At 38.2% G+C, this 15,493-nt stretch overlaps 1 protein-coding gene across 2 annotated transcripts in view; it reads right to left on the reverse strand.

The window, feature by feature from the left end:
• Positions 1-15,493, reverse strand: part of LOC112048097 (leucine zipper putative tumor suppressor 2 homolog) — a 144,956-nt gene that overhangs the window by 22,479 nt on the left and 106,984 nt on the right. For both annotated transcript variants that reach the window (XM_052885004.1, XM_052885005.1), the window contains 2 exons: positions 4,568-4,694; positions 3,512-3,629 (listed from right to left, as the gene is read on the reverse strand). In XM_052885004.1, the coding sequence (XP_052740964.1) occupies positions 3,512-3,629; positions 4,568-4,694 (245 nt within the window). The remainder of the gene's footprint in view (positions 1-3,511; positions 3,630-4,567; positions 4,695-15,493) is intronic.

The following is a 15,493-nucleotide window of genomic DNA, read 5'->3' on the forward strand; positions in this document are numbered from 1 at the left end:
TATTTTACAAATATTTTTATTTATTATCTTTGCTTGACCTTGTTTACCCAAATGTATCATAAAAATCAATATATTCAAACCTAATCATCATCCCCATTCCACTGCAAGATAGCACACATGTAAGACTCTCACCTAAAGTAGGCGCGAAAGGTGAAGCAAATATCGATAAAGCTCAACAAGTCTATCAGATGCCTGCGCGACGGACATTCCAACACACACGCCGTTCTCAGTATAACGAGTGTGTCGGGAATTCGTACCTATACGTATACCTACCCAGTTACCTACCGTCTGGCGTGATGACCCGATACTCATTGTTTGTCATTCACTGCTTGTTGCTAATCCACTTTACATCGTATTATAATAATAACGTTCCCGACCGAATTGATTTTTTCGGCCATGGCGGCTAATCTTATGGTGAGACTAGCTGACGCCGCGCGGTTTTACCCGCGTGGTTCCCGTTCCTGTAGGAATACAGGGATAATATATAGCCTATAGCCTTCCTCGATAAATGAGCTATCTAACACAGAAATAATTTTTCAAATCAGACCGGTAGTTCCGAGATTAGCGCGTTCAATCAAACAAACAAACTCTTCAGCTTTATAATATTAGTATAGATTAACCATGTACGTAGGAGATGTTATAGTGCACAAGTGTGTGCACAAGCACAGGTGCACTCTCTATTCTCTCACTCTCATAGTCCGATGGGACGGCAGACGTGCCTTAGAGAGCACGTACAGACGTTGATACTGCACCATATCATATTAAAGAGGTTTAGGAAATAAATTTGTTTGTTTTATTGAACGCGCTAATCTCAGGAGCTACTGGTCCGATTTGAAAAATTCTTTCAGTGTTAGATAACCCATTTATCGAGGAAGGCTATAGGCTCTATTATCATCCCCGTATTCCTACGGGAACGGGTACGACGCGGGTAAAACCGCGCGGCGTCAGCTAGTTTATAACATAATTTTAAGTTAATGAACCGTTTACGCAAAAATATAGTAAGCAAAATGTAAGTATAACTATGCGTAGTCACATATTTTCGGGTGTTATCGACATACGGTAAGAAGCACAGATATAAAAGGTCGTAAGCTTTTAGCGCTGTCTGTTCTGTGGTAAGAAATGCCATGAGTAACCATAGCAACACGTTGACGTCATTACAATAGCGTACGAATTTTTTTTCCCGTAGGGCAAAGGCAAAGGTATTTCACCCTACAGCCATCAATCGCGTACGATATTTTCAATTATTTGATATTTTTAATTCACCAGGCAACGACGCGGTGGACGCGTCTAACACTTTTGTTTTTAATTGTACCTGCGCAGATAACCGTCATTTAGGTTCAAGTTACTAGCCAAGGTCTATACTTATTAGTTGTATTTAGTTAGTCAGCGTTGATGAAGACCCTAATTGGCTATTTCACAGTTAATAAGGGCTGTGAATAAGATTTATTGACTTCGCTCCCGAGCTTCGGTGTCCATTTAGACAGGTCTCATGTCTACAATGCTATTAGTGGCTTAATTACGGGCCTTGATGGCGATAACACAGACTATAATCTTTTTTATGTTTTCTTTTTAATAGCTATTTAAAACTAATCGTTGAATGAGTTTTGATCAACTGAATCAAGGAAAAATATTATAGGTGTAAGGACCCTCGTCCTTACTATAAGATAAGCTAATCACTGGCTCATTCCTACACTGGTATGGCAAGCAGACAGCACACGACCACCCCGGTCTAGCGCCGGTGATAGACTGTCCCATCCCAATCCCATTGCTTGCCCCCACTACCAAAACAATTATAATGAAGATAAATCCAGTCTAGTTAACTGTACGATACAATGACATAATTATAATAATAATGTTCGGAAATAGTAAATTGACGATTGACGGCCTCCGTGGCGCAGTGGTATGCGCGGCGGATTTTCAAGACGGAGGTTCTGGGTTCGATCCCCAGCCGGGCTGATTGAGATTTTCTTAATTGGTCCAGGTCTGGCTGGTGGGAGGCTTTGGCCGTGGCTAGTTACCACCCTACCGGCAAAGACGTACCGCCAAGCGATTTAGCGTTCCGGTATGATGCCGTGTACAAACCGAAAGGAGTGTAGATTTTCATCCTCCTCCTAACACGTTAGCCCGCTTTCATCTTAGATTGCATCATCAATTACCATCATGTGAGATTGTATAGTCAAGGGTTAACTTGTAAAGAATAAAAAAAAAAAGATCGTGAGTGTTTAACACTAAAGCACCAATATCGCAACATTGACAGTACTACTTACACATATGTTTTCTGTGGTATTAGTTATTATACTAACAGATAATGTGGCTTACTACTGGAATAAGAATTTAAGTCAGGCGCGAGCCTATAAAAATAATGTTTCTGGTGTTTTAATTGTAGTACAGTATATCATCATCATTTTCATTTTCAGCCGATGGACGTCCACTGCTGGACATAGGCCTCTTGTATGGACCTCCAAGCACAACGATCTCAAGCCGCCAGCATTCAGCGGTTTCCTGCAATCCGCTTGAAGTCCTCGGTCCACCTGATGGGGGGTCGACCAACACTGCGCTTTCCGTATATGTACAGTATATGTACAGTATATACCTAAGCTTAATAGAGATGTAGAGCCGAGTTATTGATGGGTTCAGAGATAACGAGCACATCCCTATGAGGGCTCATCTACACATAATTGATGAATGCGGGTAATGAACTACAATAGGGAAGTTGACTCATTTCAAATTTAATATATGTAAAAAAATATTAATTTCAGTACATGGAATAGACTAGCAAACGCCGCGCAGTTTCATCCGCGTGGAATCTGCTCCCGTAGGAATACGGGGATAATATATAGCCTATAATAGCCTTTCTCGATAGATGGGCTATCTAACACTGAAATAATTTTTCAAAGCAAACCAGTAATTCCTGAGATTAACGCGTTCAAGCAAACATACTCTTCAGCTTTATGATATTAGTATAGTCATTGATTCCCAAAGTGGTCTAGGCGGACTCCCAGGGGTCTATAGAAGGCTCGGCGGGGGTCTACGTTGACGTGACATAAATATGGGGGTTCACGATTTGTAAACGGAATTTTTTTCTGGTTTCATACCGAATGAGGAGTTTTCTAAATAAAATAATTTGTGAATTGATTGCTTACTTGTGCTGCGAGTAGATATCAAAATTAAAGTTGACTGAAATAACTTTTACCCTGGACAGTTTTACTTTTTGTCATCCACTCACAGCACAATCAATTAATTAATGAACTAAGTAATTTCACACATTTTTTTTAAACTTCTATTTCGTGGTGGCTGTTAATTCAGCTGTAACGAAATTTTTATTATTTGAATTTTGGATAGAAAATAAGCAGGGGGTCCATCGGAACCAGTTAAATTAGAATGTGGTCTATGAGAAAAGAAGTTTGGTAACCTCTAGTATAGATAATGGTACGGAAACCTTCGTGCGCGAGTCCGACTCGCACATGGCCGGTTATTTTTTTTTAAAGTAAATAATGAAAGTAAAACTCACACGATGGCGGAGTGGTGTCTCTGGTGGAGCGGGCCGGAGAGCGTGGCGGGCGGCAGAGCGGACAGCGACGCGGGCTGTGGGGACCCGCACCAACGTGACTCGCGGACGTCGGATGAACCTGGAGTTTAATTAACAATTTTGTTTTGGTTTATTTGTAATGTGATTGGTAGCTGCGACAGTGATTGTACCATTATATTGTGGCAGAACAACCTCAAGCAGGTCCCAGGACTTGTGAACTTAGGAGTAGGTTTAAGGGATCCCTTTAGAGTGCATCAAAACTCACCTTCCTTGCCCGACATGTTATCCATGCCCACTCTAAACAGTTTATGATAAACAATAATTATAACACGAAACATTATTGCAAAAAATTACCAACTCGACTGGCAGCGTGACGGTGTCTACGCTGACTAACAAACAACTGAGCTCAAGCCATCAAATACCCTATTTATACCAACACTGATACCTTCCCTCAACAATAACATAAATATAATTAATGTTAATACCACTTGTAATCGAGGAACTTGTAACATAATGCCATTCTAGGATCTAGGCTTATATATTAGTATACCTATATTAGAAACTGAAAAATATATCAAGGGCATATAATAAAAAGATGGGAGGATTATTATGTAACAAGGTTTTATTTTTACTTCCAATATTTTTTATTAATTTATAATTATTGTCGGATATTTGAAACCTCCCGCGTAAACCGCCGCCGCCAAAAGGCGACCGTGGCGCTAACGTCGTCGATGGCTGCTACACGAAAAAATAGCCGCGCTATCTAAATTAACTTTCATCAAAGTAGTACAAATATATTGTATTTTATCATATGCCTTAAGCCAACAAAAATGGAAGTTAATTTTTAAGTAAGTATGACTTCACGACTAGTAGGGACATGACTAACGCAGAAATATCTCAATAACATAAATGAAATCTTCTTCAACATCTATATCGTTTATACGAGCATTAAATAAAAAAAGGATATTATAAAGCAATAATGGAGGTCAGTCTATAGTGGGTCATTAAAACATTGAAATTGATGAAACAGATACTTACTTCCATACAGCGTCATAAGCGACGGCGGGCGGCTTGCGAGCACCGGCGTGGAGCCGTATCGCTCCCCGCCCGCAGACAGGCGCCCGCCCAACGGCTTGAACGCTATCGGCCTTATCACGGATTTACCCTGCAACAAACACAATTACTTTCATCAATGCCGAGTAAGGTATATATCTATACTTCTATACTAATATTATAAAGAGGTAAAGTTTGTAAGTTTGTCACATTCTTTAAATGGGGTAATCTTCGGAACTACTGGTCCGATTTCAAAAATTCTTTCACCATTTGAAAGCTACATTATCCACAAGTAGGGTTCCGTAAGATATTTCCGTAAGGTAGGAGTAGGGGTAGGGGTAGGCTAGGGGTAGGCTAGGGGTAGGGTAGGGGTAGGATAGGGGTAGTTGAAAGTTTACATCGAGTTACACGCGGACGAAGTCGCGGGCGTCGGCTAGTCATTAATAAGTTAACTCATATTCAGCTCACTCGTTGCTCACACTCACACTCTTGACTACAACCTCACCTGATGGTAAGTGATGATGCAGTCTAAGATGGAAACGGGCTAACTTGTTAGGAGGAGGATGAAAATCCACAAACCTTTCGGTTTCTAAGCAACATCATACCGGAACGCTAAATCGCTTGCCGGTAGGGTGGTAACTAGCCACGGCCGAAGCCTCCCACCAGCCAGACCTGGACCAATTAAGAAAATCTCAATGGGCCCAGCCGGGGATCGAACCCAGGACCTCCGTTTTGTAAATCCACCGCGCATACCACTGCGCCACGGAGGCCGTCAAACTATGTGCCCCGTCCATTGCTTTAGCTTTGTGACTCTGGTTTTTCTTTCTGGGTTCTTTCTCTATTTAATATAATAAGTAAACAATCCATTCCATGCTCAGACCAATTATAGAAGGACCTGTATCGCACTCATAGTCACGAACAAAATTGTCTGTCATTTTCTGAGGAAAACGAGCTTAGATTTTGTATATATCTTATACTAAACTAGAAGTTTTTGCCCGTTTTTTACACAACTCAATTACACAAAAAAGTATTTTTACGGAGCTATTTAACCGACGAACACGATTACAACTACTTTACATCGATTCTATAGAGACAGTTTTTATAATCGCATTAGATCGTTGATCATATACTTAGACAGAAAAGTAACGTCTAGCGAGGCAGGTCCTTTACAATAATTGGTCTGAGATTCCATGAATCACTGTCAAAATTTGGAGTTCACATATATTTACGCACACTGCGCTGTGTCGTAACACTGTACCTAACCTTTGTGCAGTGACATTTGCCGCGTGCCGGTATGAAATGCCGAATCCGTGCGCCGGCGCTTACATTGCAAGGTTAGGTGCATTCGATTCAAGATCTATAAAACATTTTTCTTTTTATATAGCATCTGATAGAGAGACGTGATAGCCCAGTGGATTGGATGTGGATTACAAAGACGTACCGCCAAGCGATTTAGCGTTCCGGTACGATGTTGCGTAGAAACCGAAAGGGGTGTGGATTTTCATCCTCCTCCTAACAAGTTAGCCCGCTTCCATCTTAGACTGCATCATCACTTACCATCAGATGTGATTGTAGTCAAGGGCTAACTTGTAAAGAATTAAAAAAAAAAAGTTTGAAGAGCCGATTTGCTTGTTTCACCGATTATGTAGTATGCTGGAACCGTATGACAAACTTCAAAAAGTAACAATAAACATACCTAAACTGACGCCAAGCGGTTTCACCCGCGTAGTTCCCGTTCCCGTGAGAATACGGGAATACAAAATATAACTTATACCACTCACAAATAACGTGGCTTTCTAGTGGTAATAGAATTTTCAAAATCGGTTCAATCGATCCAGAGATGATCCCTTATAACGTCTACTATATAAACTCTACATCTTTAGGTATAATATAAGTATAAAATATAGATAAAGATGAATGAATGCACTGTATGAAATCACGTTCAAGAGTTAACCTGACTTAGAATAATAAAATAAAAATAACTAGAAATACAAGTTAAAATGAATGGCAATCAGATAACATATCACTTGTATCGAACAATTTAACGTACCACTAAACGTAACTGCTTACGCAAATGAGCGGGTCATCACCGCATCGCAGTTACAATCACAATCACGTTAGGATTTTAAGACTTGGTCGAAATGAGACAGGTAAAACTGAATGTCTATATTTTAAATATCTCAACTAATATTATTATAATGGCGATTTAAAAAGTCTTTCACCGATGGAAAGCTGCATCGTCTGCGAGTAAGATAGGCTATATTTCATTCCTGTATTTCTGTGATAACCTAAGGCGTCCACTACTATTGTAGGCGTACACTACAAAATTGGCAATGTATTATTAATGTCTAAAACTGAACGGATCTTCATGCGGCTTTCATTATGTAGTCGTTCGTCATAATAATATTGAATTTGTTTTAGGCCAAGTAAAAGAAAATATGAAAAATAATTTTTAATTTTTATTATACATACAAAATTGAATACTACAGTTGCCAATCAATTATATGTTTATTAAATACATTATGTATTTATTCTAATTAAAATTAAATTAAAACTGTTATCAAAATATTCTATATACTTTTAAAACTAGTTTTAACTGGAAAAGTAGTGCATTTAAGATATGTAGATGATAAATATCCGTTCTACGTTCTACTTACTGCGAAGGAAGAAGAAATAAAAAAATCCAATTTGTGACTATGATTGCAACAATAGCAATGCAATTGTATAAGCTTGGCAAAGCGCAATAACCCCCGGATGTTACCAACTTCATCTCTCACTACGTCCAGTCAATCAAATTGCATAATTTGATTCGGTTCCGGTACTCAATAGACAGACATTTTGTTACAATTTCAATTTGCTACTTCAAATTAAACATCACAGAATGCGAATACTTTCAACCTTAAAACCATCATTATCGTCATCATATAAGCCGATGGACGTCCACTGCAGGACATAGGCCTTTTGTAGGGACTTCCAAACATCACGATACCGAGCCACCTGCATCCAACAAATCCCTGCGACTCGCTTTAGGACCCCAACGTCCATCGGATCTTCGAACTATGTGCCCCGCCCAATGCCACTTCAGTTTCGCAACTCGTTGAGCTATGTCGGTGACTTTGGTTCTTCTGAGGATCTCCTCATTTCTGATTCGATCACGCAGAGATCACGCACCTTAAATTACTGTATTATATTTCGTTAACAATCGAATTAGCACCTCTATCCATCATGTTGAGTAAATATCTCGCTTGTATATCGATGGGTTACCTACTTTCTATTCAGTAATCGATTATAGCTAATCAAATAATCGATGGTCTTCAGTTTGAACATTGTTTATAATTAAGTGTTCTTGTATTGCTTGTAGATTGTCATCCAAATAAGATTTTGGGGTTAGATTAACGTACAACGCGAATATCAAGTCTGTATCTATCGTTCGTTATCAACCCATATTCGACTCACTGCTGAGCTCGAGTCTCTTCTCACAATGAAAGGGGTTAGGCCAATAGTCACGCTGGCCCAATGCGGATTGGCATACACACACGTAGAGAATCAAGAAAATTCTTTGGTATGCAGGTTTCCTCACGATGTTTTCCTTCACCGTTTGAGACACGTGATATATAATTTCTTAAAATGCACACCAATGAAAAGTTGGAGGGGCATGCCCCGGACCGGATTCGAACCCACACCCTCCGGAATTACGATACTCTAGATAGAGACAGATAGACGCGATTTTGAATCTGGCACTTGCGAGTTACAAAACAAGGTTACAGAATAACCCTCTAGAGTGCGTAGTCATAAAAAATCAGATAAAATTAAAAAAGGGGGACAAGATTTATCTTTTGAGAATAAATTAAAAGGCCAAGTTGTCGATGCTTATGTATTTATGAGCTAATCGATTAATAAAATGTCATCGCCATCAAAGTTAAGACGTTGCTAGTCGAGCGGTTGTTTGATCAATCAAGCGCAATGGGCCGATAAAAAAAAGGAATATCTTGGAGCCACCGATGTTGAACAAACCACCGTCCCTGGAATGTCAGCTGAGTGGCGAGCGGTGACAAAAACGGGGATCGGAATTGAAGCAAACCGCTAATCGAGATGTGAGCACGAGCGTTTCGTTGGCGCAATTGTAATTAGGCACAATCGGAATCGATTTACAGTTTTTTAATGGAAAATATATACCGTATCGAATTTTAGGAGGTCCTCTATTGAATTGAATGAATACGAGACTCTTAAAGTAGATACTTAATTATTTATATCAATTAAATAAAGTGTAATGTTTGTAATTGGGAAAAAATAGGGGAATATTTAGGAATACCGAAATCATAATTTATGACGGAGTTTCATTACTAGAATGTACTCAGATTAAGGTTTTGCTCCATTTATAACTTGGCGCATTGCTTTACTTTTTACGCCGTTAATGATGTTGGTAAGTAATGGTGGTAGGTACATTACTTACAATAATGTACTCGTAAATATAACGAAAAACAATTTATTAACGATATAATAATAAACTTCAAAAACTTAAAAAATATGCTTAATAATTATAATAAAAACGTCTGTAAAGTTTTTGTATATGAATTCAAAGTACATCCAAATAATTAATTTAGATCTCAAAATGCCTTTTGCCGATTCCGATTGTTAGATTACAATTGCACCTGTATTTATAGAGTAAAGTAACGTCCTTGCTAATTGGTACAGAGCAAGCGATGCTACGACAAGGTTTTTCAATTAACTTTCAATAGTTTTTATAATAAATAACGGACTACCGCATAGTAGTGTGTTTAAAGATGTATGAGTGATGTAACTTGTATAACATTTTAAGACCTCATTCGCACGAGACTTTTTTTAACGGACGTTAAAAAGCGCTCAAAAACAACCAATGCATTCCCGAGTATATGTTCACATGACGTTTTTAAAACACCAGGTTTTTTTCGAGCAGGGTTGCATTTTCGATTATGGGCGTTGGAAATAGCAGGTATTTTTATCGTCCGTTAAAAAAACTCTTGTGCGAATGAGGGCTTATAGCAAGTCAGCCTCGACTGGGCGCATCCTACCTATATGATTAATATTACTTTAATATACAAATGCGAAAGTCATCACGAAATCCAAAATCCAGTGAGTGAATGAAACCCAAAGACAGGAAGGTAATTTACGGTTAGTAGACGTCCACTAAGAACGGATTTTGCAAAAGGGCCGGATTAAGGAAGTCTAAGGTCGGCGAAGTCGCGGTTGTGCGTAAGTATATGTATAAAAAAAATAAAAAATAAAAACAAAAAAAAAGTATAAAATACAGTTTTTTTCCAATGTTTGATTTATAATACTTTCTGGCAAAACCGCAAGATTTTTTCCATGTTGTAGGTCTGTTAAGATGTGATAGGTTTTTTTTTGAGACTATTTAAAATAATATTGTCATCATCATCAATATCAACCCATATTCGGCTAACTGCTGATCTCGAGTCTCCTCTCAGAACGAGAGGGGTTAGGCCAATACGCTGGCCCAATGCGGATTGGCAGACTTGACACACGCAGAAAATTAAGAAAATTCTCTGGTATGCAGGTTTCCTCACGTTGTTTTCCTTCACTTTTTCAGACACGTGATATTTAATTTTCGTAAAATGCACCAATAATATTGTAAATTAATAAACGAGAAGTACAAAATTCTTATGAAATATTTTAATTTTAATCATAATATATACGCAAACTATAATCTCAAACGCTAAACTCGACAGTCTCGATCGATCATGATCACGTGAAATCTAAGTAATCTGCGGCAGGCGATTAGCGCGCCATTTTGTGATCTAATCGTTATACTCATGGTCTAAGATCCGATATCAGAAATATATACCCTCATCTGTTATTTAGTAGTGATGAGAAATGAATGATAGGAGTAGATAATATTCACGGTGACACGTGTTGTCTAGCTAAATTGCTGCTAGATACAAAATCTACAATGATTTTGTAGATAGATTTTGTGTGATTTACACACAAAATCTAGGAAACTGAACTGATCAAAGGCAACCTAATGGAGTTTACATCTTTAAAAATAGGCTTTCATTTGCAACATTAACATCTTTATATCTGGCAACCTTTGCAGTAAAAAAAATAAATAAGTGATAAATGGAACTAATTTGAATAAAATTATGACAAAAGCAGTCTTTTTTGAATAATTGTGTCAATTTCAAATTTCAACTTCAACAAAAGATGAATTACAAAAATATTTTGTGGCTTTAAAAAAGCAAAATGTTCAATTACTTAAATATGATTTGCAACATTACAAAATATCGATAATACATTAGGTTATTTTTGGACATGGTACTTTACGGCCTCTTCATAGTTCGTATGAAAGTGGCCGACCTACTTTAATTCAAAATTAAATCATTATTCAATCAATTATCCGGACGCAATTTAACTATAACAACCAACTTGCAATATTATGTTATTGTGAACATATTCTATCATTTATTTCTTAACCCTAATAACAGATGAGGGTATTTTAGAATTTAAACGTGATATAAAACGAATGTTTCGAACTCATTCCTACGGGGCATTAGTCATGAGCTAATTCTTACAACGCGGCACGATCCAAACTCCCTGACTGATGAAGGGCCCCGTATGGGTTCTAAACTAGTCGGGCATACTCCGACCTTATATCACGTGAGTTTTAGCCGTGTTTCTTAATTACGATGAGGGTGTATATTTCTTACGCCGGATCTTGTACTACTAGTGGACTATCGACGGTTATTAGACTAGAAAATTGTGTGTGCTCAGGCAATTTACGCGTACGTCTGTAATTTGTCAGCAACAAGCGATTAGTTGGACAAACAGACATTTACGCTCCATGTATCTTATTCATATACATTTATTAATTATGTTTTCATTAACAAGTCAATTTTAAATAATCATTTTGTCACTTGATTTCTCGTGATATCTTAAAAAATTTCATCATATTAGCTGACGCTTGCAGAATGAAAGATAATCACACTAATATTATAAAGGCGAAAGTTTGGTGTAAGTGTGTAAGTGTGTAAGTATGTTTTTTCCTCTTTTACGCCGCGGCTACTGAAGCGATTTGGCTGAAATTTGGAATGGAAATGGAAAAGTACCCTATGTGTTAATCCAGAGTATAACCTTACTCTGGATTAACACATAGGCTACTTTTCATACCGGAATCCATAATACCGGAATAAATCCATGGTTCCCGCGGGATTTGTATCTGAACTGAATTCCACGCAGACGAAGTCGCGGGCGTCCGCTAGTAGTAGTAGTAGTAGTAGTAAAGAGGAAAGATTTGATTGTTTGTTTGCATGTTTTGAGTAGGCTCTGGAAATACTGGACTGATTTGAAAAATTTTTTCACTATTGGTAAGCTGCACTATCCCCGAGCTATATTTTATCCCCGTATTCCTACGGGAACGGGAACCACGCGAGTGAAACCGGCGTCTACTAAGTACAATAATTTGCCTCGTTTCGTACTTAGTTAGGAGTAAGTGCCCGATGTTTATATGAAAAATATATTTTTAATTAATTAAATATCACAACTCAAACGGGGAAGGAAAACATCGTGAGGAAACCTGCATACCAGAGAATTTTCTCAATTTTCTGCGTGTGTGAAGCCTGCCAATCCGTATTGGGCCACCGTGGTGGACTATTGACCTCTTCTGACAAGAGACTCGAGCTCAACAGTGAGCCGAATATAGGTTAATAACGATATGAAAAACCCGTTAAATTAATTAGGTTAACTAAACAAAGTTAATTAAATGGTTGTGTTTAGGATTACACTGTCGATCGTTCGGCTCCGAGCGTAGCTCACTCGGGATCGTGTTTAGATCGTAATCAACTAATTTACGACTTTGTCTTACAATCCTACTCGCGTTTCATTGACTTGGTAGGATTTATTTCATATAGAACTCTGTTTTTATTGGTAACAGACTGATATACGCTTGATCAAGAAAGGACAATATAAGCGACTAGCTGACGCCGCGCGGTCTCACTTGGGTGGTTCCCGTTCCAGTAGAAATACGGGGATAGCCCAGTGGATATGACCTCTGCATCCCAGAGGATGTGGGCTTGAATCCAGGCATGCAACCAACTTTTCAATTGTGTCCATTATGAATGAAACACATCGTGAAACCTGCATACTAGAGAATTTCCTTAATTCTCTGCGTGTGTGAAGTCTGCCAATTCGCATTGGGCCAGCGTGGTGGACTATTGGCCTAACCCCTCTCATTCTGAGAGGATATTCGAGCTCAGCAGTGAGCCGAATATGGGTTGATAACGATGAAGATGAAACCAAAGAATAAATTAATTATAAATACAGTTGTAAACTGCCTAATTTTTTATTTAATTTACTAGGAAATGGAGATAGTTAAAAGGATGCAGAGTAAGATCTAGGCAACTTTTTGTCTCTTTCTAACCCACCACTTCCCCAAAACGGGGGATGGTACAAGGTGGAAAGCTAAAAATTGGTATGCAGACTATTTGTGACTATTTGGGTAGGAATAGGGTACGGGTAGGGTACGGTAGGGTACGGGTAGGGTACGGTTAGGGGACGGGTACGGGTAGGGCTGATGCTCCTTTAGTCATGAACGCGTTTGTTAAAAGCACGTCTTTAAACCTTATTACAACATCTACATTCAAAATATCTTCTTCCGAAACAAGTGATATTCAAACAACATACACAATATTCATAAAAATGGCACTGGCATTACCTAGATACAAATTCGTAGTGGAACGTGGAGATAAGCAAAAGTAGCAGGACTTTATCGTAACAGTGCGAGTGCTATTACAAATACCACCTACCGTAGGAACTTGCCACATTAGTAGGTTATCCGTGAGAAAGCCTTGCATCGTTCAGATAAGATACGTGTGGTACAAGTTACAAGAGAACAGAGGGCCTAGTGGGAGTTTTCAATGTTTTCATACTGTGCCGATCGCGTAAACGTAAACGCGAATTTATATGGAATTGAAACAATTGTACAGTAGTGACCCTAGATGGCGCTGTTTCAATTTAGATTAGAATTTCGTGTTTACGTTACGCGGACGTCACAGTATGAAAACAGCCATTAGGTACTCAGTATTACAAGTTACTTGAGTTATTTAACATCATCATCATCATCATCATCAATAACAATCCATATTCAGCTCACTGTTGAGCACGAGTCTCCTCTCAGAATGAAAGGGCCAATAGACCACCACGCTGGCCCAATGCGGATTGGCAGACTTCACATACGTTGAGAATTAAGAAAATTCTCAAGTATGCAGGTTTCCTCACAATGATTTTCCTTCACCGTCTGAGACACGTAATATTTCATTTTTAAAATGCACATAGGAAACTGAAAAGTTGGAGGTGCATGCCACGGCCAGTATTCGAACTCCTGCCTTCCGAATCGAAGGCAGAGGTCATATCCACTGGGCTATCACGGCTCTTATTAACTAGCTCTATTAGTATGTACTCGTATGTTATTGTCAACTCTTCCAGTAAACTTCCTTAAAATCTAATATAAGCCTATTTTAACGACCTAACCACAAATTAAACAGCATACCTTAGGGAAAAATATATAAAGCTTAAATCTACCTCGTTGCTCTAATTAGAGTTAGCGAATGTAGGGTGATAATGTTTCATTTTGTAACGATTACTATTGTTAAGTAATGATAATGACCGACACCGACGGCTTACTGTACTCGTATTGTTCTAAGCACGGGGTTGTAGCTTGTAGCACAACTTCTCAACTCCGGGTTAAGATTTTTTACTGAAAATTGCTTTGTTAGAAGAAAAACCTAAATATATTATCATACGACCCCGAAGTTGGATTTCGGGTTTTGTCATACGAAGCCACATAGACCTCTTAACAATCGTAAATTAGTCAATTGAAAAAAAAACATGTCATAATGTTAAAATAGCTCCAAAAATTCATTCATATTTAATAATATTTTTATTAATAACATGGCTCATATCATGACATTACCTATATTAAATTTTCTTATTCTTAAAAACAATTACAATTTATTTCGATTTGCTACTATACGCCTATCGCCTATGAATTGGACTGCCACGTAACAGGTAGTATAGTTGTAAAACGGGACTAGCTTCTACATTCAATTATTATTTATAGCTTGTCAATTGAAAACGTATAAATCAATTGTGTCTGGTGCATACTTTTCGTATATTTTCCGACTTCCTGCTCTTTGATAGGATTAATGGAATCTAAAATATTCCTATACATATAATATAGTTTATGACATCCTTACTATCTGTTGGTCTAGACTAATTGTACTACTACTACTAGTGTAATTTACTCTAATCTAGGCTAATTCACTATCTTTGACGTATGCTACAAGTAGTTCACACATACGAAATTGAGATTCCATGTAACAATTAATGTCATCCGGTTCTTACTGATGGATAATCTTATAGTATGTAGATGAGATTTTGTCTATTGATTTCATGTTTATTTTATTACGATGATAATAAAGACCAAAATAGTGAATAGGCCAGCTGGGGGCTTACCACAACCTTTTTCAAAACCATCATAATATCGGGCAATCCTATTTAAGGGCGTAAGTAATGTTATCTCAGTAAGTGGTACGAATTGAGTGAATGATATGGTCGATGACGTTCAAAATCCTGTGGGTACGAAATATCGAGACATTATGGAATCGCTACGGATTTAAGAGCTTGTGGTAAGGTTAAAATCATTCTCGTCTGTCTCTTTGGACAACTATGGTTTTTTTCCAATAAATTATCTGTGTAGCCCGAACTCCGGAGTTAGTGGTGTCTTAAATCCCCGTGTCTCGAAGAGGACGTTCGGTCCCGCTCATTATCATTAACCTCCTTAGACCAATTACCTTCTATAAGACCTGCCTAGCTAGAGGTTCTCCTCTGTCAAATATATATGATCATGATCAAACGGGTTCA

This window comes from Bicyclus anynana, chromosome 13, assembly GCF_947172395.1.
Source record: "Bicyclus anynana chromosome 13, ilBicAnyn1.1, whole genome shotgun sequence".
NCBI classification, from domain to species: Eukaryota; Metazoa; Arthropoda; class Insecta; order Lepidoptera; family Nymphalidae; genus Bicyclus; species Bicyclus anynana.